General features: G+C 47.1%; 1 protein-coding gene across 1 annotated transcript in view; it reads left to right on the top strand.

Annotated features, from left to right (window-relative positions):
• ANTXRL (anthrax toxin receptor like) overlaps positions 1-25429 on the top strand; it is a 73341-nt gene that overhangs the window by 19478 nt on the left and 28434 nt on the right. The window contains exons 2-3 of the mRNA XM_023746255.1: positions 9360-9431; positions 9855-9920. Coding sequence (XP_023602023.1) covers positions 9360-9431; positions 9855-9920 — 138 coding nt within the window. The remainder of the gene's footprint in view (positions 1-9359; positions 9432-9854; positions 9921-25429) is intronic.

Raw genomic sequence — 25429 nt, 5'->3', positions numbered from 1 at the left:
TGTGTGTGGAAATGACTGAGCTGAGCACCAAAGTCTGCTTTTTCTAGCCCCATGCCCAGAAGAAGATCAGGCAGAGACTTGAGGCACCCAGAGTTTTGCCTCTGTCTGCAGGCTGATTGTTAGTCTCAGCCGCTTAATGAGCCTCAAGCTGTAGACCTCAGTAGGGGATAAAATCCACATTGTGGGGTGAAAGGGTTTCCAATGAGTGGGGCAATTTATGCCTCCCAGGCAAAAGCTGCCCTGATGGGAAAGTTCTGAGAAAGAAGGCTTCTGTAGCATGGGGAAATGAGTCAGCACAGGAATTCTGGTGGCTGTCTTCTCAGCTCTATCTCCAGAGCCACCAACCTCAGATTCTCTTTATGTCACTCTAATCCTCCCTCTGGGGGAGTCCAAGGTGAGTGGCTATAAACAAAATTTAGTGCAATGCCTCTTTAAGGGGGTGCCTGTCTTTCTAGCCATATCTCCCTGCCAAACAGAACCCCTGGAGCTTTTTACAGGTAGATGTATGTTGGCACCTTTTCCAGTTCTTTTACTCTGGGTTGGGGAGCCCAGCTTGGGGTTTAGAGCCAAGACTTCTCAGTGGGAACCCCCATACCTGAGATATCCTTCCAGAACTTCAGCTGCTCCTGTGGGAGCCCAGCAAGCGATTTTGTGCCTCCTCACTTCCTACTAGTCTTAATGTGGTCTCCTACTTATGTCCTTGATGATAAGGATTCTCTAGAGCTAGTCTTCAATTAGTTATTCAGGATCATTTGTCTATATTTTAATTGTAATTCCAGTTTGGTTCTGGGAGAATGTCAGTGTACCTTCCACTTAATCTGGCACCATTTTGAAATCTATGCTATCGCTACTATTTTTCTCAATTTTATTTTTAAATTTAAGAGAAAATGCTTGGCAATACATTTAAAATCAAGCACAATTACAAAGTACATAAGAAAAACTTGAGGCTCTTGCCCCTGACCTCCCCACTTCTTTTTTTATCTTTAATTTCTTTATTGGTTGAGGTATTACAAATGTGTCCTCATCCCCCCATTAACTCCCAACCTCTCCCCTGCCACTCATGCTCTCATCCCCCTGTTGTCCCTGTCCATTGGTTTGGCTTATACGCATGCATACAAGTCCTTTGGTTGATCTCTTCCCCTTACCTCCACCCTCCCCTACATTCCCTCTGGGGATTGATAGTCTGATAGCTATTTCTCTGTCTTTGGATCTGTCTCTGTTCATCAGTCTATGTTGTTCTCTATATTCCACAAATGAGTGAGATCATGTGGTATTTATCTTTCTCTGTCTGGCTTATTTCACTTAGCATAATGCTCTCCAGTTCCATCCATGCTGTTGCAAATGGCAAGAATTCCTTCTTTTTTACAGTAGTGTAGTATTCCATTGTGTAGATGTACCACAGTTTTTTAATCCATTCATCTGTTGATGGGCACTTAGGCTGTTTCCAAATCTTAGCTAGAGTGAATTGTGCTGCTATGAATATAGGGGTGCATATATCCTTTCTGATTGGTGTTTCTGGCTTCTTGGAATATATTTCTAGAAGTGGGATCACTGGGTCAAACAGAAGTTCCATTTTTAGTTTTTTGAGGAAACTCCGTACTGTTCTCCACAGTGGCTGCACCAGTCTACGTTCCCACCAGCAGTGCAGAAAGGTTCCTTTTTCTCCACATCCTCTCCAACACTTGTGGTTTGTTGATTTGTTGATGATAGGCACTCTGACAGGTGTGAGATGACACTGCATTGTCGTTTTGATTTGCATCTCTCCTATAATTAGTGACTTTGAGCATGTTTTCATATGTCTTTCGGCTTTCTGGATGTCCTCTTTCGAAAAGTGTCTATTTAGGTCTGTTGCCCATTTTTTTATTGGATTGTTTATCTTCCTTTTGTTAAGTTTCATGAGTCCCCTGTAAATGTTGGAGATTAAACCCTTATTGGTGATAACATTGGCAATATGTTCTCCCATGCAGTGGGCTTTCTTGTTGTTTTGTTGATGGTTTCCTTTGCTGTGCAAAAGCTTTTTATTTTGATGTAGTCCCATTTGTTTATTTTCTCTTTAGATTCCATCGTCCTAGGAGCTGTGTCAGAGAAGAAATTCCTTCAGCATATGTTTGCGATTTCGCTGCCTATGGATTCCTCTAGTATTTTTATGGTTTCCCATCTTACGTTTAAGTCCTTTATCCATTTTGAGTTTACTTTTGTGTATGGTGTGAGTTGGTGGTCTAGTTTCATTTTTTTGCATGTATCTGACCAATTCTCCCAACACCATTTATTGAAGAGACTGTCTTGACTCCATTGTATGCTCTTGCCTCCTTTGTCGAATATTAATTGGGCATAGTGGTTTGGGTCGATTTCTGGGTTCTCTATTCTATTCCATTAATCTATATGTCTGTTCTTGTGCCAGTACCAAGCTGTTTTAAGAACAGTGGCTTTGTAATACAGCTTGATATCTGGTATTGAGATCCCACCTACTTTTTTCTTCTTTCTCAGGATTGCTGCAGCTATTCGAGGTCTTTTTTTATTCCAGATGAATTTTTGGAACATTCATTCTAGATCTGTGAAATATGCCATTGGTAATTTAATGGGGATTGCATTGAATCTATAGATTGCTTTGGGTAGTATGGACATTTTGATGATGTTGATTCTACCAATCCATGAACACAGTATGTTCTTCCATCTGTTTATGTTTTCCTCTATCTCTTTTTTCACTGTCTTGTAGTTTTTCGCACATAAGTCTTTTACCTCCTTAGTTAAGTTTATTCCTAGGTATCTTAATTTTTTTGGTGCGATGGTAAATGGGATTACTTTTTTAGTCTCACTTTCTGTAAGTTCACTATTGGTGTAAAGAAATGCCATAGATTTCTTGGCATTAATTTTGTATCCTGCTACATTGCCGAATTCAGTTATTAAGTCTAATAATTTTTTGATGGAGGCTTTAGGGTTTTCTATGTACAGTATCATGTCATCTGCAAATAAGGACAGTTTTACTTCTTCTTTTCCAATTTGGATGCCTTTTATTTCTTCTTCTTGTCTGATCAAAATGGCTAGTACTTCCAGTACTATGTTGAACAGGAGTGGTGAGGGGGGCATCCCTGTCTTGTTTCTGTTCTTAGGGAAAATGGTTTTAGTTTTTGCCCATTGATTATGATGTTGGCTGTGGGTTTGTCATATATGGCTTTTATTATCTTGAGATATGTTCCTTCTATTCCTACCTTGCTGAGAGTTTTTATCAAGAAAGGTTGTTGGATTTTGTCAAATGTTTTTTTCTGCATCAATTGATATGACTATGTGATTTTTATCTCTCAATTTGTTTATGTGATATATCACATTTATTGGTTTGTGGATATTGTACCATCCTTGCATGCCCGGGATAAATCCTACTTGGTCATGGTGTATGATCTTTCTGATATATTGCTGGATCCGATTTGCTTGAATTTTGTTGAGTATTTTGGCATCTATGTTCATGAGGGATATTGGCCTATAACTCTCTTTCATTGTGTTGTCTTTATCTGGTTTTGGTAGTAGGGTGATGCTGGCTTCATAGAATGAGCTGGGAAGTGTTCCTTCCTCTTGAATATTTTGGAATAGTCTGAGGAGGATAGGTTTTAGTTCTTCCTTGAATGTTTGGTAAAACTCCTCTGTGAAGCCGTCTGGCCCTGGGCTTTTGTTTGCTGGAAGCTTTTTGATGACTGCTTCAATTTCTTCCATCGTTATTGGCTTATTGAGATTTTTAGAATCTTCTGGATTGAATTTTGGAATGTTGTATTTTTCTAGGAATTTGTCCATTTCCTCCAGGTTGTCTAGTTTGTTAGAGAAGAGTTGTTCATAGTATTTTTTAACAATTCTTTGAATTTCTGTGGGGTCTGTTGTTATTTCACCTCTGTCATTTCTGATTTTGTTTATTTGAGTCTTCTCTCTGCTTCTTGGTGAGCCTGGCTAGAGGTTCATCAATCTTGTTTATCCTTTCAAAGAACCAGCTCTTGGTTTCATTAATCTTTTGTATTGTTTTTTGGTCTCTATGTCATTTATTTCTGCTCTGATCTTTATTATCTCCTTCCATCTGCTCACTCTGGGCTTTTCATGTTGCTCTCTTTCTAATTCTTTGAGTTGTAGAGTTAGATGATTTACTGTCATTTTTTCTTGTTTTTTGAGGTAGGCCTGTAGAGCTATAAACTTCCCTCTCAGGACTGCTTTCATTGTGTCTCATAGGTTTTGGATTGTTGTGCTTTTATTGTCATTAGTTTCCAGGGTGTTTTTAATTTCTTCTTTGATCTCATTGTAACCCAATCAATATTTAATAACATGCTATTCAGCTTCCAAGTGTTTGAGTTCTTTGAATTGTTTTTATTGTAGTTTATTTCTAATATTATGTCATTGTGGTCTGAGAAGATGCTTGGTATGATTTCAATCTTCTCGAATTTGGGGAGACTTTGCTTGTGACCCAATATGTGGTCTATTTTTGAAAATGTCCCATGTGCACTTGAGAAGAACTTATATTTGGTGACATTGGGGTGAAATTTTCTGCAGATGTCAATTAAGTTCATCTGATCTAGTGAGTCATTTAGGATTGCTGTTTCTTTGCTGATTTTTTGTCTAGAAAATTTATCCAGTGATGTCAGTGGTGTGTTTAAGTCCCCTACTATGATTGTGTTGTTGTTGATCTCTCCCTTGTTATCTTCCAGACGGTTTTTTTATGTATTTGGGTTCTCCTGCATTGGGTGCATATATGTTTATCAGGGTTACATCCTCTTGTTGTATCAATCCCTTTAGTATTATGAAGTGTCCTTCCTTGTCTCTTGTTATGGCCTTCACTTTGAGGTCTACTTTGTCAGATATAAGTATTGCTACCCCAGCTTTTTTTTTCATTTCCATTTGCCTGAAAGATATTTTTCCATCCCTTCAGTTTCATTCTGTGTGAGTCCCTTGTTCTGGGATGGGTCTCTTGTAGACAGCATATATATGGGTCATGTCTTTTTATTCATTTAGCCACTCGATGTCTTTTGATTGGAGCATTTAGTCCATTTACGTTTAAAGTTATTATTGAAAGGTACTTGCTTGTAGTCACTTCTATTTTTGTGCCTGTATTCTTTCTTACCTTTTTATTTCTTCTTTTTACAGCATTCCCTTTAGCATTTCTTGCATTGCTGATTTGGTAGTGATAAACTCCCTTAGCCTTTTTTTTGTCTGCAAAGCTCCTGATTTCTCCTTCAATTTTGATTTATAGTCTTGCTGGATAGAGTATTCTTGGATTCAGTCCTTTGCTTTTCAACACTTTGTATACCTCCTTCCGTTCCCTTCTAGCTTGATGTGTTTCTGTTGAGAAATCATTTAATAATCTGATGGGGGATCCTTTGTAGGTAACTCTCTGTCTCTCTCTTGCAGCCTTTAAGATTCTCTTTTTATCGTGTACATTTGCCATCGTTATTATGACGTGTCTTGGTGTGGGTCTTTTGGGGTTCATCTTGCTTGGGACTCTCTGTACTTGTGTAACTTTTTTCTTCCCCATATCTGGGAAGTTTTCTGTCATTATTTCTTCAAATAGATTTTCTAATCTTTGCTGCTCTTCTTGTCCTTCTTGCAGCCCTATTATGCATATGTTACTTCGTTTCATGTTGTCCCAAAGCTCCCTTAGGCTCTCCTCCTGCTTTTTAATTTTTTTCTCTAGTTGCTGTTCAGATTGAGCTTATTTCTCTACTTTATCTTCTAACTCACTAATTTGGTCCTCTGCTTCTTCTAGTCTACTGTTGAAACCTTCCATGGTGTTTTTGATTGTAGCTATATCACTTTTCATTTCTTCCTGATTCTTGCATAGGTTGTTGATTTTCTCATCCATCCGGTGAATGAATTGTACAACCATTACTCTGAATTCTTTTTCTGACATGTTGCATGCTTCAATTTCATTAATTTTCTTTCTTGGTGACTCCTCATTTTCTTTCCTCTGGGGATTGTGTCATCTCCCCATTCTGACTATCTCCAGATGGTTCAAACGTCGAGTTGCGTGGGCCTGGGCTGTGTGCAGTGGGAGTTTCGCACCACCCTAGTGTCACTGAAGAGCTCTGACACTAAGATGTGTGGTTGTGGTGGATTGGTGGGAACCAGGCTCGCTCAGAGTCAGCATTACCAGCACTCAATGTGTTCTCGTGTGCACACTTAGAATCAGGGACCCCACCTGCACGGTTCTGAAACAGAGACCCCCCTGGAGTGTGTTGAAAATCAGAGCCCCCTAGCGTGCGCCAGGAGTCAGAGTTCCCCAAGAATCCAGTATCAGAGTCTCTGTTGCTTCGCACGGCCTCGCATTGAGAATCAGGGTCCCTGTGTGCACATGCACCAAGAATTGGAGTCACTGGCTCTTAGTGTTAATGCACAGGGAATCAGGGATCCAAGGGGCAGGTGATAAGAAACACAGTCAAGTCACTGGTGCTTGGTGCTGCCTCCCGCCAGGAGAATCAGGGTCCCGGGGGTCCGTGCTGCAGGGAACAAGTTCCCAGTGTTCGTGTTAGTTCCCAGGCTAAGGTTCCTGTAGTCCATGCTGTGGGGGACAAGTTCTCAGTATTTGCGCGCTTCCAGGCTAAGGTTCCTGTAGCAGCACTGAGGCCCGGGGGAGGGGTGGGTCTATCAGTTACTATGGTGCTGCCCTTGAGCCTGTGGGGAGGAGGATGGGCTCTGTTACTCACAGAGATCTGCTGCGGGGATGTCTGGATTCTTGGTGTCTGTGGGTCTGTAGCTGTGGTCGCAGGTCTCTGTCCCCATTGGCTGCAGGGTCCTGGTTTGTGTCTGAGACCAGACTGGGTGGTGCTGAGGCCAGAATCCTAGTCTCAAGCAGCTCTGTTTTTCAAGATGGCATGGTCTCTGTGCCCGCGCTGGCCGCTCAGGAGTGTCCGCGCTTGGAGTGGGGCTACGCCGTCTAAGACTGCCCGATTTGGCAGCCCCTTGGCAGACCTGCAGAATCTAACTGTCCCTAGCTCATACACACACACACCACACACGTCCACATACTCCTCTATTGATCCTTCGCACTCTCACATTCTCTCCCTCCCTACCTTTCTGCCGGTTGCCATCTTCCCGAGACCTCCCCACTTCTTATTTCACTCCCCAGAGGTAGTCACTGACTAATCTTTTATATTTTATATTTATAAAATATTTAAATAATCTTTTATATTTATAATAATCTTTTATATTAGATTCATGTTAGCCAAGGAAATTTTGACCATGTTTATAATACTACTAGAGGCCCAATGCATGAAAATTCGTGCAAGAGTAGCCTTTCCTTCCCCTGGCTGCCGGCACTAGATTCCCTCTGGCATCTGGGACCCGGGTTTCCCTCCAGCCACAGGTGAACACTTGGGACACAGGCTTCTATCAAGCCCTTCTTCGTCCAGAAGGTCATCTGGAAGGACGTCTGGAAGGACACCTGGTCTAATTAGCATATTATGCTTTTATTTTTATAGATGCTTGTACTGACAGATATTATTGTTTGAGGTTTACAAATTTTCTATTGAGTTCATACTAAGGGGGAGGAAAATTTAGCTTTCTTATAGCTTGATTAACCTATATAATTCTTCCCCACATGCTTCATTTTCCCATAATAGTTATAGCACTAGATTTTATTGGCCTCAAGCTTTAATGGTAGAGATGTCCTCAAATGTCTGAAGATTCTCATCTCTCCATTCTCTTTTAAGAGTGGGGTGTTAAAGCTTGGGAGTGCTTTCTGCCAGAAGCCCATGTGATTGTTCTGTCCCATATTGCCTCCTTCCACTGCCCATGAGAACTTGTGTTCTAGAATCTAGACTTTCCTCCAAAATCATCCCAGAATAGGTGGTTGGGTTGAAGACTCGTGTTTTCTGTACATCTTTTCTGGAAAATCCTCTTCACTCAAGGAGAAAACAAAGGAGAGGAGTAATACAAAATAGAGTTGGAAATGTTACCAATAGCGAGGAAAGGAGTTGCCTTGCACATAAATGTGGAGATTCTGAGAGGAAGTCTGTATTGTGAATGGACTGACAGAGTCTAGTGCTTTGCTATCCAACAATGTTGGTTACAGCAGTGTCCCTGATCTGTTGAGTAAAGTGGGGAGAGCAAGGATTTTGCAGCTACATCAAGATTTAGATTCATGTTAGCCAAGGAAATTTTGACAAAGTCCTTGACATGTTAGAGCCTCAGTTTTCTCATTGTAAAAAATAGAAATAATGCTAATAACATAGGGTTGTTTTGGCATTGGAAATCATGTTTGTAAAGTGTATGGTACATAGATGCTTCATAAATGATAATCGCGATATTATTGGAATACCCTTTCCTTAGTTTCCTCACCATCGGTGACAGTTTTAGATGCAGCCTGGAGGAGGTAAAAGGAATATTATAGAGGGGAAGGATGCTATAGGGTAAGTGGGAATCACACATATAAATATGACATTAAATTATTTATGGGCATGGTGATCACTGGAGGTGAGGGGAAGGGCCTCGTTGGCGGGTCCCTCTGATTCACATGCCATACAAAATGTATAAGCCAGATGTTATAGTAAAAGAGCCCAGGGCAGAGTACTAGCCTCAGTTTCACCCTTTGCCATCTGTAAGACCTTCAAATGTATGTAGTCAGTGAACCTCATATTTGCCTTCCCTAATCTGGAAGTAGGCCAACCCACAGAGATGTGGGATTGCTAAGACTTCTGAACTCTGGGCAGATAGGACACATGTAAGTGTTTCCTACTGAGACAGACACGATGAGGTCACGACCCCATCACCCTTCAGTCTCCTCGCTTGCCATTTAGTGACTGAAGTATGAGCAATCAGCGTGAAGACCTGAAGGGAGGGACAACAGAGGCCTGCAGTTTCCTGCTGCTCAGGACTCCATGTGAGCAGCACAGAGATGTCCTGACTGCGGCTGCCCTCTGGCAGGAGTGCTGGAAAGGCCTTTCATGTCCCAGGTGTCTCAGCTTTGTGGGCCGATAAGAAAGGATGGAAATAAAACGTTCTGAGAGCACATCCTCCCTGCCAGGGACCCTGTTGGGATGTCAGTAAATGAGGGCCAGGAGAGCCAACGTATTAGAATCAGAATGTGCTTTCCAATCAACCCATCCTCCCTCATCCTTTACCAAGTGGTCCCACCTAATGTGACCAACCATCCAGGTTTGCCAGCCAAGCTCCCTCATCCCCCAGCACACAGGTCTGGTTGGTCATGCTCCCCACAACTCACATTGCTTAAAGTCACCACAGGGTGACCTAGTGAAGTCTCTGAGGGTGTGTGCCTGGCTTCAGCTACATGAGGTGGGGAGTTACTAAAGGGCCTGCTGGAAGGTTGGGAGGCAGAAGTCTGACTGCTTGATGGGGTCCTGTCATCTCTCTACCTCCGGTTCCTTTGTTTTCAGATCAGACAACATGAAAAACAAACGGGAGGAAATTTACAGCATTGTGGAGAAAATGGTGAAGAAGTACACAAAGTACGGTTGGTGTTTCCTCCCCCGCAGAGTCCAAGCGGTTTGACTCCCTGGGAAGGGGGGCCCTCTAGTCAGGAGCACAGAACCCAGGGCAGCGTTCTGAGCGGGAAGGAAAGTCACACCAGTGCCATCAGCTGGGGAGGTTTTTTGTGGCTCCTTTCTGGAGGGAAGCCATGGGATAAGGGAAACAGTCTGTGCTTGAGGGACTCAAGATTAGGAAACAGGCAAACAGGGTAACTGAACACGGACAAATGGTGTCCAGGGCCAAAGGAAAAGGGCAATGTAAAAAGAAAGTCTTCTCAAAAATATGAACTAGGCCCCCCAAAATGGAGACATTCGTAGGTGTCATGCACCCCCTCTGGCTGCTCCCTAGGGTCATTCTGACCCCATGTGTATATTCTCTCACGAGGAGTGCTTTGTCCCCAGCCCCAAACTGAGGATGTCCTTCATCACTTCAGATGGCAAAACCCTCATGAAGCCCACCTCAGACAGGTAAGTGCTGCTTCATCCCCTAGGCAGGCCCAGTGGGCCAGGCTGAAGGGAGAGCCAGTGAGTGAGGGGTTCCCTGAGACAGAAGGGGGAGCACACTGGTGTGCAGGTGGGCTGGGCTGAGCTCCCCTCCCACCTGTGCCCACCCTGGACCCAGCCCCAGCCCCCAGCCCCCTCTGCACCTGGCTGTACTGGTCCTGACCATCCCTTTCCTTCTAGACCAGCGGTTCTCAACCTGTGGGTCACGACCCCTTTGGGGGTCGGACGACCCTTTCACAGGGATCGCCTAAAACCATCGGAAAACACATACATAGTTACATATTGTTTTTGTGATTAATCACTATGCTTTAATTATGTTCAATTTGTAACAATGAAATTGGGGGTCACCACAACATGAGGAACTGTATTAAAGGGTCGCAGCATTAGGAAGGTTGAGAACCACTGTTCTAGACCATCTCTGCCCTGAGTCCCTCCCTCCCGTTTTCTTAGCACAGGCTGGCTGTGAGCAGTCCTGGGATCTGGTACCACAGAGGTGTGGTCCTTTATGAATATGGCCCGTGTCTGGCACCTGCTGTGCTCTCTCACTCTCTGCCCTGGGTGAGTGGGCTTGGGCCCAGGACAGAGACAGAACCAGAAAGGACGTGATTTTTGATTGAAGGGACAGGCTTCAGTGGAGGGGAGCTGGGTCCCGTGGTGTGTCTGAGACTGGAGGCCCTGAGTTGTGAGCAGCAGGTGGGCTGGGTGTTTGAGGAAGGCGGCCACCCCTGCATCCCAGGTGGGCCATCAGCAGCCCTATCATGGTGCCCACACCTGACAGTGGGAAGTTATGGAGCTTCTGAGCAGCTGGGAGGCTGAGATTCCCATGGACACACCAGAGTGGAACCCAATGCAGAGTGGGTGAGGCGCCACAGACAGTGATGGACGCTTAGGAGGGGCGGCAGGCCAGGATTTGTGGCACATGGTGCTGTGCAGTCTCTGGGAGAGAATCAGGAGCAGCAGGCGACACAGAGACAGCCAGGCTGCAGGAGCAGGTGAGGCCCAGTGCATGGTCATAGCACCCCATGTCCAGCTCAAGGAGGAGCAGGAGGACCTGGCTGCTCTCCTAACAAGGGGAGGGAAGGCATGGTTCTCATTGGGTGTGTGGCTTGTGTTTAGGACAGAGAGGCCTGGGTGGGTTTGAGGTGGGTGAAAGCAAGTCCATGGGCAGGGACTCTGGAGGGGGCAGGGAGAGTGGCAATGGGGGCTGGGCCTGGGCCTCTGGTGGAAGAGCACCCCCTGGGGGACAGGGAAACCACTGCCTCCTCCAACAGCTGGGGCTCAGGGCCTGACCTGGACGAGCTGTGGAGGCCCTAGAGGATGTCCCAGGTCCTCTCTGGAAGGTGAAGGTGGGGCCATCTTCCAAGGGTGGTGCCAGGAGTTTAAAATCCTAGGCATGGGAGGTGACACTGGAACAGGAGGTCTTCTAGAGGCAGCAGAAGCCAGGGCTCCTTCAGGAGCAGAGCTTAGAAGGGGGCTGGCAGGGCAGCGACAGGGAGAACCAGCTCAGGAGAGCAAGGCCAGGCTAGCTGGGTCCTGGGCCAGAGCTGGGAAGGGCTGGCTGGCATGGCAGCATAAGTGTGCTGCTGTTAGAAACACGCAAACCTTCCAAAGTGTGGTGAGTGCAGGGGAGGGTGTTTGTGCTGCACTGGACAGGACCTGGCTCGGCCTCGCTGGCCAAAGGCCCTCCCCATCCCCCTTGCGCTGTGCCAGCTCGCCCCCAGGGCAGCAGGTCTTCTGCCTGCAGTGAGAAACCAGCCTTCGGGTCCAGGCTCCGCTCTGCCTTCTGTGGCAGCTCCTCCCTGTCCGCTTGGATTAGCCTGAACCTTAGCCCCCAGCGCATGCCCCAGGCCGTGCCCTGCTCCCTGCACTAACAGTGTGGACAGGCACCGCCCAGGCAGCCTGCAGAGGACTGCTCTTCCCTGCATGGCAGCCCCAGGGCCTCTTCCCCAGTGGTGCTCTTGTTCTTAGGAGCACCTTGAGGCTGGAACCATCGCAGTCGCACTAAGTATCTTGACTACTTCCTGGAACACGGACCTAGAGGGGCAGAGCTTGGGAGGAACCAGTCAACCTCAGGGTCTAGCAGGGGAGGTGGGCACAGGCAGGGCCTTAGCAGGATGGCCTTTTCCAACTCAGCCTTACCTGTTGGAGGAGAGTGTGGCCCCTGAGGGACGTCTCAGAAGCTTCACACACTGCCGGTCACGTTGGAGGTGCGGGGTTGACACTGCACATGCCTGAATGCTCCCCTCTGACCACAGACGGTCCAGGCAGGGCCCTTGGTGACGTCCCTGACGTCCATGTGCCTGAGACAGGGATGAGCTCAGAGAGAGCCAGGCCATAGCCCTGGAACCAGCAGAGCATCATCCCCAGCCCCACCCAGTGCTCACCAGGTGGGCGACAGAGCAGGCCTGAGCAAGGCCCGTCAATTTCAAAGTCACAGGGCAGAAGGGCCATGGCAGGGCCACTTGCCTGTGTCCTCTCCCTTCTAGGCAGGTCAGCCCAATGCTAAAGGGCATCAGGACAGCTTGGGGTGAAATGGCAAGCCCCCTCCCTGCTTGCATCACCATAACTACGCCCCTGGCTTCTGTAATCCCGATTGCTTTTTGGTGGAGTGACAGTGAGAAGCAGGGGAGAGGGAGGCTAAGTGTGTGTGCACGTGGCACTCTCTGGCCACAGTCTGGGGACTTCCCCCTAGGCTCAGGTAAGGAACCAAGCCCTCCCCCTGTAGCCTAGGCAACAGACCTGCAGCAAGATGTGGATGGGAAGTCATGTCTACTGGGGGCTGGGCAGTGGTGGCTCTGGAGTCCAGGGCCCCAGAAGGTTGGCCCAAGGGAGGGGGGATGGGAGGACGGGGCGGGGGTGCTGCTCAGCTCCCGGGCTATCCCTGTGCTGCAACCTCCCTGGCTGGGACTCTGGGGCCCACTGAGGCCCGTGCTCACCCCAAGGCCCTGGCAGCAGGCTCTAAGTGTCTGTGGGTGCAATGTGGCGGGAGAAGCAGCCCAGAGCACAGGCAACCATGGGATGGCAGGCAGCGCGGGCATAGAAATGGGAGAGGCAGGCCACCCGCCCTGCGCCTCTAGAGGGGGCTGCCTGAGGAGGGTCCAAGCTCTGCTTGATTGTGACGCCCACCCCTTCCTCCGCAAACTGCATCAGATACCCAGAAGCTTAGGATGTAAGGTAGAAAGAATGTCTAGAATGTGTATGTATGCCATGTATGGGAGACAAAGAACCTAGGAATGTGTATAAGGCAAAAACCCCATCGCTGGAGAGGACTCTGCTGAGCTAGCCCTGGTGCAAATAAACAGTCCTTTTCTGAACCTCCGAGTGCATTTGTTTTGTCGCTTCCTGCCATAGTGATTTCTGCCATAACATTTGGTTCCCTGACTGTGAAGCCGACAGCCACACTGGCCCTTTGAGCCACCGTTGTCAGAAGCCAGTGAGAAGGGGTGCTAATTTCGGCCCCCATGACAGAAAGTGAGGTGTGCCACTGGTAATTTCACTGAATCCAACCCTCACCAGGCCGACTGTAGCCAGTCACCCCTGTGTCCAGAGAGGACTGTCCTGCCAGGACTTCAGACCTCCAAGTGTCCCCGGGGACCCAGGACCAGTTCAGGCCCGCCTTTAAGGCAGTAGTGAAGTTTGATCACTTCCTGAGCAGTTTAGTCACCACAGAGGACAGGGAACTCCTGGGTTGGAGTCTGGAACCCAGTCTGAATCTGTGTGTGTGTGTGTGTGTGTGTGTGTGTGTAAAAGGCTGTCTGCTGGTGACTGTGCTTGCATGGTGCCACCTGACCTTCACATTGGTTTGGTAAAAGAAACGTGGCCCTGCTGACCTCCATCCCTGGGAAGAAACTTATGCCAGGGCCTTGGGGAGGGAGGAGCAGATGGGGTCTCCTCTGCTGGGCCGTGGTCCCTACTCCCCCAGGTCAGATCTCTGAGCTGTTGAAGGGCCCCGGCATGGAAAGCTGCAGCCATCCCTGACTTCTGGATGCCAGCTTCCATGCCCCCATCACTGGGTGCCGGGGTCCAGCCACCCCACTGGGCGCAGAAGTGCCCTGGAGGCTGAGGGCCCAAGCCATTTCCCCTCTCCTTCTGGTAGGGCAGGAGGGGGTGCACAGCCATCCACTGCAGCACTGTCCTATTGTCTCTGGTTCTTTCCCTGTTCCCACTGTGTGCTGACCTCTACCTCTTTGTCCTGGCCTCCAGCCCCAGAGAGCAGAGTGGGCCAGTCCCAAGATAAGCGCCAAGTGGTTGAGGAAGGAGCCCAAAGCTTTTGTAGGCCTGGGCTTGCACAAGGAGTGGCCAGCCCCACAGGGGAATAGTAGGCAAGATGGGGCTAAGCGGGTGGGGTGGGGTTAGGTCCCGCTCTTGCAGCCCTGAACTGCCTGGCCAGCCCCTGGGTCTCCTACCCCGCGCACCTCCTGGTCCCTAGTCCCGTGGCCTTGGCCTGGCCGGAGTCACTGGAAAACGGTTCTGTATCAGGGCTGGAGGCACAGCACTCGGGCCCTGGCTTAGGGCTGAGCCACTGAGAGACAGAGCCACCAGAACTGTGGCAGTAGGAGTCCTTGTCAGGACTCTGTAGGAGAGAAACAGAGCGAAACAGAAACCTGGAGACAAAAGTGGCCAGAGACACTGTTGCAACTACATACCTAGTTAAAGCTAGAAACTAAGGCAAGAAGAGGCTTAAAGAGCAAAACAAGGAAAGGGGCAGAGATAGATTTGGAAATAGAAATGGAAATAGGCTGGGTTAAAGACAAGACAGGGCAAAGATAAAAATCAGGGGAAACAGAATCAGAAATAGGTCCTTAAATAGACCAGGGTCAAGGTAAGGCTGGAGACCTGAGCCAAGGACATGGGCAGGGAAAGGAAGGCTTGGAGAAAGCAGAGGTAAGGGGGATGCCATTTCACACCGCTGAGCCGCCTGCAGGGTGTGTGCTCACCTGTGCGCATGCACTGTGCGTGAACACACTGCAGGGGAGTAGAGGGAGAGTAAGAACCTGGAGTACCCATAGGCCCTGGGTCCTCGGCCCTCATCTCTCTGGCCCAGTTCTCCACCCCATCCCCACGCTGCCCAGGACCAGGATCCCACATGCTGGGACTAATGAAGGCTCCCTTGATGTCCCCATGGTCTGGGCTGTATATAAGGTAGTCACTAGAAGCCCCGGCTACCCGGACCAGTTTCCTTATATAGATCAATAGTTAAAAATAGCTCAGGTCAAGCCTTCCTGATCTGATTCTGCGTTACTGGTTAGGGACAGTGTAAGGTCCTCATGGCACAAAGTGAAAGGAAAACTTCACGAAAAGTACAGCAGCCTCCCATATTGCAAGGGAATTCCGAGGAAGCCAGCCTGCCACCATCACCACCAGAGACACCTGATCCTATAGAAAGATGTCTTAGGTCAGGAGCCCAAGGACCAAGACCCCCAGCAGCAATGCAGATGCCACTGCAGGAAACAAGAGGTCCCCCAAAAGTAGATCCTGACAGGGCCCTACAAGAGGGGGGATTAGTCTTCTATCAGCCATTCTCTACCATTGACCTCCTCAACTGGAAACATCACATGCCGCCATATTCTAAAAAACCCCAGGCAATGGTAGATCTCCTGGATTCCATATTTCAGACTCATCGCCCCACCTGGGTTTACTGTAAACAGCTCCTCCTTACCTTGTTCAACACAGAAGAATGCCAGAGGATTGTCACTGAAGCCAGGAAATGGCTCCAAACTCAGGCAACAGCTGGACATTTAGACATAGAGGCCTGGGCATGGGAAACCCTGCCTTATGAGGAGCCATGCTGAGAACCAGATGTTACAGGAGACCAGAGGAAAACCAAGCAACACCCAGAGAATGGAGTTACACTATTTATTACACATGCAGGCTCAGAGAAAGATTTCAAATTCTGATCCAAAACATGGAGGAAGCCCTCCCCTTTTATATCTTTCCAGCCCTTTGTCTTCCAAATAAGGGCTTTTCTGGTCCCCTTTGCAAATTCTTAAAAGCCCCATATGCTGGGGCCTTGAGACCACAACTAAAGGCCTGGCCTGGCAACAGCACTGATATCTCCATCTGGGAATAGTATATGGCCTCTCTAAAATGGGACTAAACAGGTCTTGCAGGACCAGACAATTAAAGGGGCAATGGATAGACTATAGGTTAATAAGAATGTGCATTAGGTTAATGGCACAGATTCAGATTACTAGCCCCCCAAAAATGTCTCATTTTCCCCATCATTCCCCCTCTTTGATCCTCAAGCTGATTTTCAGCCTTGGGGATTCAATAGAAGACTCAAAGCTATGGAGTAGGGTGTTCAGCAGCTCGAGTATTTATCTTTATTACCTAAGAGATTGTAATGGCAGTCCAGAGACCTGATCTGGAGTAATATTGGGGCTTTAGGACTTACTGATTTTATCTCTATTAGCTGTTCTAACCTGTTTGCTTTCTTAGAGGAAGGGAGAGGGAGTCTGCACAGGTTTCTTCATTTCTGGCTTCAGAGCAGTTGGAGTGGTGAGAAGCATGTCTCAGGGTCCCATCTATTTCTTCTTCAGTTGGCCCATCGTCCTTGCTCATGTCTGTCTTACTGCCTAATACATCCCCTCAAGGATCCTGGCTCTGAATTCTTTTAGGGAAAATGAACGTCGGTGGGCTCCTCTGACTACTACCATGCTGAAGGGGGACAGAGCTTTCTTTCAGAACCAAGAGATCCTTGCTGTCTGTCAGAGGGACGATGAGCCTGGGCACAGAAGGAGGTGGGCTTGCGACCTGGTGGAGACAAACTGTATTATAAAATTTAGTATTATTGAGCAATTAGAATAGCAAGAGTTACAACAAATGGTCTGGTGGAAGGGAAAGAAAACATTTAAGTTCTAATAATTTCTATTGAAATAGAATTTTTCCTTAAAATTACCTTATGTTTATTAAAGAGCCAAATTTAAGACTAATTTATCTATTGCATTCAATTTGGCCTGATTGTTTGCATAAACATAACAAGAATGGTAACTGACCACTTTTGCTGGAATTTCATGATTGAGTCTCAATGGGCCCCGTAGGGCGGGGAAGCCAAGCCATCCAGCTGCTGTCAGGCCTGTCAGCAGTATCTGCTGGGTTAGGTGAATTCCTCACTGACTCTACCCGGGCCCATGCCCTAGGCTTCAAGGCCTATCTCAGTAGCCTTTCTACTACTCACTGCCTAGAATGCATGGAGGTTCTGCAGGGATGCAGAGGTGACCTTATTGCTCCCCTTTTACTCTGACCAACCACCAGTGATGGTAGGGTATGGTCCTGACACTCCAGTGCCATCTATTTTGAGAGCTACCAAGCAAGATACCAGGCTTTCTCTATGGCACTCTTATTGGCTTCAAATCTTCAGAGTCCAGACAGAGCTCTTTAAAACATGATACTCCAGTCAAAGTTTTTGTCAGTAAAGCTACTATTGGAAACCAGTCTTATTGAATTTATGCAAAGAAATGCATTGCCATGATTCATTTATTAAGATTTGCTAAATTTTGGAGGGATAATATAGGGGGAAAAATACACTGACCTGCTTTAAGATCTTCTGATTTTCCTTGTTAGTCCTTTTCATGGACTTTCCAGAGTAATATTTTTCTAAATGTATTTTAATAAAACAGTACTGTCTTTTAATGACTAGAAGAAATTTAAAATGCATCTATACTCAAATAGATAATTACAGATATCCCTGTAGTAGGGTTCCCCCTACTTGACTCGTCCTTAAACTACATATGGTCTCTGGGAGGGGTGACATGCCCTCTCAGAACAGACTAAGGGCATAGCTCTTCTATATGAGCTTTATCCTTCACAAGGTCTCACATGTCACAGGACCTCACAGGATCTGTAATTCCTGTGACAGAGGGCTGGTACTCACCTCTTCCCTCTGTTCCAAACAGGCCTCCCCGCTTTCCTAAAGTTGAGGTTTGTGCCAACCCTGACATGGGCATGGTCACAAGGCAGCACGCAGGCTGACAACCATCTTTCAACAAGAGAGCATCAGCTCCCAGTTTTCTTTCATAACTGGGACCAAAACCTGATGGGTATCCTTCCCTGCCTATTTGGGCAACTGCCCTCTTGGCAGCTGGGCACCCTTTACTTCTTTTTGGGTTCAACCCCACATAATCCCCTTCCAGGACAGATAACATACAGCCATAACAATGACGCTCAGTGTGGGAAACTAGACACTCGCCAGTTACTCCCAAAGACTATCAAGGTCTGTAGACCAACACAGGTCTATAGTAATTGCTGGCAGCTGCATTCAAATCTGCAAGAGAATCAAAGGTTAATATAGCATATTGACATAATGAAGTATAATATTGGTACTGTGGCCATATCCGTCAGCTAAATCTTATGCCATTAATGATGATACATGGTAGGGCTACATAAAACATCTCTGAGGGAGGGTGACTAAGCCCACTGTTGACCCTTCTTATATAAAGTAAAACTGTTCTTGACTCTCTGAAGTCATGTCTATTGAGAAGGCATCAGCCAAGTCCATCACGTAGGGCATTGCTCTTATGCCACCCAGGGTGATCCATGCACTTCGCTACAACCAGCACCTTGGAGTGTAGCAGGGGAGTCACCTTGCTCAGTTCTCTGCAGGCCACTGTCAGAGCTGTGCGTGGCAGCCGGTTCTGATTCTTCTCTCTAGCCATAAACACAGTCTGTCTCTGGTTCAGGGAGAGTGTTTTCCCTCCGCCCTCTTCTGTTAACCCTGTTTACCAGTTATAGGGTCTTGCCATCCTTGTCTCTTGCTGCCCTTTGGCTTTAAGCTGCCAGCCTCAAAAAGCCAGGGCTGCAGCTAGAAACAACTTTGCATATTGCAAAGTGCTCTGGAGGCTGCAACCTGGGCATCAGGCCCCCACCTTCCCACCTGTCCCCTTTGTGGCAGAGCAGCGTCCAGGCCTCGCCCAAGGGGGTGCACTGGAAGGGGATATCAGCCCCTCCTCTCCTGGCAGCAGCAAATACTGGCAGCTGCAGTTGTATTTCTGAACCCTTTTGGCACATTTGCAAACAGGGAGCTTTCACTAGCTCTATTGCTGGCTGCTTTTACAGATCCCGGGGCTCACTGTTTGTCTTCCTTTAACCAGCAAACCAAATGCTTAAGTCTTTCATTGTGTGTTGTAAAACACTTATAACTCACTGGGGAGCAACTTGGGTGTCAGGTCACTGGCATCCCTGGCTTCTTCCTGCAGCTGGCGGCTTGGGTGTGGATAGCAAATGACACTGATTGGATTTCTCCTATTAGTATTCCTCAGTACTTTGATGTAAGTTATTTACCCTTTCTTTAGGGAGGCAAAATGCAAATCATTTACCTTTCGTGGCTTACTGGCCTGTATTATTTAATTAATTTCCTTTTAATATTTCCCTTCTCCTTCTGATTACATACATAAACTTTATAAATTTTATATTTCTAAATTAACCTTTAAACCTTCTGTGTCCTTCAAAAATGCATAACCATGCCTCAGACCTTCCACTAAGTATTTTTACTTTAATATTCTTTCTTTTTGCTATATCTTCAGTAACTTGTACTGGCCTTTTCTTTCTTTTTTTCTTTAAAATGTATTAGAATTCCTTATTCTTAGAAACCTCAATCTTTCAATGATTACCAAAAAATAAACAGTCAGCATTTCTTAGATTAACATTTATGAACACACTTTAAATATACTTTTGCTTTCAAGAAAATACACCTTGAACAAAGTACAAGAGACCTTCTGTGATGAAACTAAGAGCAGGCAAATTAAAACCTGTAACATTATGTTAGTTTTCTGTTTTTGCCTTTCTTATTTTTATGTACATAGATATTCTGAATTTCTTTTTTTAAATATATTTTATTGATTTTTTTACACAGAGGAGGGGAGAGGGAGAGAGAGTTAGAAACATCGATGAGAGAGAAACATCCATCAGCTGCCTCCTGCACACCTCCTACTGGGGATGTGCCCACAACCAAGGAACATGCCCTTGACCAGAAGCGAACCTGGGACCTTTCAGTCCGCAGGCCAACGCTCTATCCACTGAGCCAAACCGTTTAAGGCATCCTGAGGGTTTTTTTTAACAGCTTTTCTGCACTTCTATATTACCTGGGTGCAGATGGGCTGAGACCTAGCGGTGCCAGTGGGTGCGTTGAGGTAGGAAGAGATAGGTGTTTTTCATTTTTATTTTTTGAGGGCTGCAAGCCGCTTTGATGATGGAAGGGTCTGGCCCATTCTTGACTCCTCCTACTCCAGGTCTCCTCTGGCTATCGGAGCTACGCTGTGTTCAAGGCTGAAAGCTCTCTGTAAGATATCTGCTAAGTACAATAAGTCTTTCTCTGCCCTGCTCTATTCTCTTTAACCCTTTAGGATTTGGACCTTAAGGTCCCCTGAACCAGCAGCACAGCCTTAAACAAAGGTTCCCTTTCCCAGATAGCCATAGCCGACTTTTAAATTACTCCCCCTTCTTTTAGTCTAGCTAATCAGCTGAGCCACATGGGTCTTCCAGCAGAGTTTTAACTTTTTTTTTTGCTCTAACTCCTTTAACAGCTTAGAAAAACTGGCTTCTGATGGCACAGTGGCCTTATGGCAGTTAGGACCTTATTAAGATAGCTCTCCTCCTGAGGGGAAGGCTGGGATTGTAAATTGCTGTTCCCTTCGATCATCTCTGAAAAGCTTTATTTAAATTCTTTATTATACCTTAATAACTTTGAGATTTGGTCTTGACTATAGAATTAATGCTTTTCTAGTCAGGCCAATAAAATATTATAAAGTTCCTTTATTGAATATATTGATGTCCAGCAATCTTATTTTGCTAGGCTCGGAGCCAGAAACCACCTACTTCTCTGTTTAAAGACGGCACAAAGTAGCTTTACTTCACACAGGCTCTCACACTTACATTCACACACCAGACAGTCTGAGTTTTGACTTTTACCCACAGAAAGTCCCTGAGGCAAATATTTTGCCTAAGTAGTGTTCAGCTACTTTTTCTGCCCCTAAAGGCATGCCTGAACTTGGACTGCACTTTAGTTGACACCCACTCAGAGTTTAAACAGTCCACTCGATTCCTGACTGATTTACCTGAGAAAGTCGTATGACTTCCTGGGAGGTGATCAAGCTCCTCTTCCACTCTCTCAGAGTGGGCCTGACCACCTGGAGCCCCTACCTTACTGTTTCTGTTGACAGGTCCAGAAGTGTCCGTCCACTTTCTCCAGATGCTGGCCGGGTCCTAGGCTGAGGTCTGGGAGCACCTGGAGTCTCCCAGTTCAATTCAGCAGAGCCTCCCAGAGGCCTATCCAGTGCCCCCGGTCCCCAAACCCAACCCACTCACCAGAGGTCAAAATGACCAGTGCAGTTGGGCTTCTAGGTCAGGGAACCAGATGTTACAGAAGATCAGAGGAAAATGAAGCAAAGCCCAGAGAAATGGAGTTACACTGTTTATTACACATGCAGGCTCAGAGAAAGATTTCAAATTCTGAGCCAAAACATGAAGGAAGCCTCTCTAAAATGGGGTTAAACAGGTCTTGCAGGACCAGACAACTAAAGGGGCAGTGACTAGACTATAGGCTAATAATAATGTACATTAGCCTAATGTACATTAGGTTAGTGGCACAGATTCAGATTGCTAGACCCCCAAAAATGTCTCATTTTCCCCATTACAAACATAGAGGAGGAAAGAAATTGCCTAGAAAGATACTGACTCATCTTCCTCCAAGGGATAAGGGCAAGAGCCAAGAAGCCTACAAACATGGCAAAGACCTCTGAGGCTTTATAGAAACCAGATGAGAGTCTGGCTGACTTCTATGAGAGACTCTGTAAAGCCTATAGGGTCTACACTCTGTTCAACCCAGAGGACCCTGAAAACCAATGCATGGTCAATGCTGCCTTTGTAGGACAGCCTCAAACCGACATTTGACAAAAGCTCCAGAAATTAGAGAGATATGCTGGAAAGAATGCCACTGAATTACGGGAAATTGCCCACAAGGTCTTTGTAAACTGTGACTGTGCTGCCAGGAAGGAGGCAGACCAAAAGATGAAGCAGAAAGTGGCTTTCCTAGCTGTAGCTTTGGGGAACCCAGCCCCACCAAGGACAAAAAACACAACAGAAACAGCGAAGAAATAAAGAACCATAAAGGAAAGTGCCCCTGAGACAAGACTAATGTGCCTACCATAAGGAATCCGGACCCTGGACGAATGAGTGCCCCAACCATCAAAAAAGAAAACCAGGAACTTCTGCTCTACCCAGCCTCTACCAGCCAGAACCACCAGAGGCCAATCTGATTGGGCTGGCAGGAGTGGACTCTAATGGGCCCCCATGAGCCCATAGTCAAAATGAAGGTTGGGAGTCAAACAATAAATGTTATGGTGGACACAGGGGCTGAACACTCTGTAGTGAAGCAAAGGGTAGCACCCCTATCACGACAGAAAGTAAGGGTTACTGGGACCACAACCCATAGACCATTCTGTGGCCCTTGACAATGCTGGCTTGGGGGCCACCAGGTGATTCATGAGTTCCTGTATAAACCACTGCAAAATCCTGACCCCATTCTGTACATGGATGGCAGTAGTTTCATGAGTGAGGGCAAAAGGTATGCTGGGTATGCAATAGCTTCAGATTCTGAAACTTTGGAAGCAAAAGCCCTTCCTGAGGGATGGCCTGCCCAAAGAGCAGAACTGTGGGCCCTAGTGAGGGCATTAGAACTTAGCAAGGATAAGCAGGTCAACATATATACTGACTCACGCTACGCCTTCACCACCCTACTTATACATAAAACTATATACAAGGAAAGAGGACTCCTGACAGCTGCAGGGAAAGGAATCAAAAACCAAATGAAATCCTGAAACTGTTAGAGGTAGTCTAGGAACCAAAGGAAGTAGCAGTCATCCACTGCAAGGGCCACCAAAAAGGAAAAGACTCAGTGTCAGAGGGGAACTTTCAGGCAGACGCTGCAGCTAAACAAACTGCAAGAGAACAAGAAACACCATCCAAAATCATGCTGGCCCCAGAAGTACCTACACCCCCAAAATATACAGCTCAGGAAGAGGAAGGCACAGCAAGAGGGAGAAAATGTGACCAAGGAAGGATGGTCGGTACTCCCAGGCCACAGAATCTATGTGCCAGAACAAATAGCCCACTGGGTGGTCCTCCAGCAGCATGAACTCACACACCTGGGAAAAACCGTTCTAGAAGCCTTACTGAGCCGGTACTACCTGGTTGCTCGACTTCCTCCCCTCTGTGCCTCAATCTCCCAACGCTGCCTTCTCTGTGCTCAAAATAATGCCAGACAAGGCCCCATTGGGCCAGCCAGAATCCAGCGCTGTGGCCATGCACCCTTTAAAGATCTAGAGGTAGACTTCACTAAAATGGGACCCAGCAGGGGAAACAAATATCTCCTGGTTTTTTGTCTGTACTTTTTTGGGCTGGGTTGGGGCTTACCCCACACATACGGGCGGGAAAAAGCAAAAAAAAGTAACCAAAGCTCTACTAAGGAACATCATTCTGAAATATAGGATGCCATTGACTAATGGCCCAGTCTTCGTGGCAGAAGTGGTGCAGCAGGTTGCTAAGACTCTGGGCATCCAATGGAATTTACACGGCCTACTGGCTGCAAAGGAAAGTAGAAAGCATGAATTGGATACTTAGCAGGCTATGACAAAGCTATGTCAGGAAACTAACCTGCCTTGGACTGACATACTGCCTCTGGCTCTTCTGCGGGTATGTTGTACCCCGCGGGCAAAGATAGGGTTCTCCCCTTTTGAAATCCTATATAGGAGACCTCCCCCACTAACTAACTCAAGGGAGACATAAAATAACTAGGAAATTTAGAAATTCAGAAACAATTGCAAGGACTAGGAAAAACCGTCCTTAAGGTACATAGATGGGTAACTCATAGAATGCCCATTTCCCTGGGGATAACTGTACACCCCCACAGACCAGGGGATCAAGTCTGGGTAAAATACTGGAAGAGAGAACCCCTCAGAGCAACCTGGAAAGGGCCCTATTTACTCATACAGCCCTTAGAGTTGCAGGTCTGAACACCTGGATCCACCACTCCCGCGTGAAGGCAGCCAACCAAGGATGGCCAATCTGAAGGAAAACAAACAAACAAACAAAAAAACCAACCAGAACAATCCTCTGCAAATCACCCTAAAGAAGTCAGTAAAACCTACTTATCAGTCTACACAAAAGCCTGAGGACTCCATCAGTAGACCCGATAGTCACTACCTGCTGGACTGGTCTGGGCCCTGGAGCCTGTATCCTTACTTATATTTCTCTGTTAGCAATATGGACAGTTTTTCTACTCACCCTTCTTGTTTATTGTTTCCCCAACCAAAATAAGACTATCTCTTTCACTGTCACTAATCTTTGTCACTGAGACCTCTGGCTTCCCCCAATGTTCCTGCCAGGAACTTGTCTATACAGGGCTTAGGAGCCCCTGGTGAACTAACCTCCCTACCCCCACCCAATGGACTCTATAGAGCATATCTCAGAAAGCTAAATACTCCAAGCCAGAACTTTGTCAGCTACACTTCTAAGGTTAATGATGTTCTCTAAGTCTACTAAAGGCAGCTTAAGAATCCAAAGGGGGGAAATGAGATGGCAAGCCCCCTCCCTGCTTGCATCACCGTAACCATGCCCCTGGCTTCTGTAATCTTGCTGGCTTCTAGGCCTAGTGACAGTGAGAAGCAGGTGAGGAGGAGGGCTAAATGCGTGTGCACGTGGCACTCTCTGGCCCTGGTCAGGGGACTTCACCTTTGGTGCAGATAAGGAGCCGAGACCTCCCCCTGTAGCTAGGCAACAGGCCTTCGGCTAGATGCTACTTGGAAGTCATCTCTGTCAGGGACAGGTGGCAAAAGCAGCTCTGGAGGTCTGAACCCCAGAGGGTCAGGGCGGGGCCCTGCTCAGCTCCAGGCTGCCCCTGGCCACATCCTCTCTGGCCAGGGTGCTACCCTCCCCCTTCCCCCATCAGGCCTGTGCCACATGCCAGGCCCCCCCCCCCTCCCCGCGGCAGGCTTCTACTGGCTGCAGATGCTGTGGGGAGAAACTGCCCAGAGCACAGGCAACCATGGGATGGCAGGCAGCGCGGGCATAGAAATGGGAGAGGCAGGCCACCCGCCCAGCGCCTCTAGAGGGGACTGCCTGAAGAGGATACAAACTCTGCTTGATTGTGGTGCCCACCCCTTCCTCCGCAAACTGCATCAGATACCCAGAAGCTTAGCATGTAAGGTAGAAAGAATGTCTAGAATGTGTATGTATGCCATGTATGGGAGACAAAGAACCTAGGAATGTGTATAAGGCAAAAACCCCGTCACTGGAGAGGACTCTGCTGAGCTAGCCCTGGTGCAAATAAACAGTCCTCTTCTGAACCTCCGATGCATTTGGTTTGTTGCTTCCCACCGGCCTGCTTTCTGCCATAACTGGGGTGTTTTTACCTGTCAACTCCTCATTCCACCTCTACCCTCTTTTAAAATTTTTTTCAGAAAAGCAATAAAGAAAGGTCT

Source organism: Myotis lucifugus, unplaced genomic scaffold (assembly GCF_000147115.1).
Source record: "Myotis lucifugus unplaced genomic scaffold, Myoluc2.0 scaffold_643, whole genome shotgun sequence".
In the NCBI taxonomy this organism is placed as follows: Eukaryota; Metazoa; Chordata; class Mammalia; order Chiroptera; family Vespertilionidae; genus Myotis; species Myotis lucifugus.
Note: the sequence above shows the minus strand (reverse complement) of the source record. Positions and strands in the feature narration are given on the sequence as shown.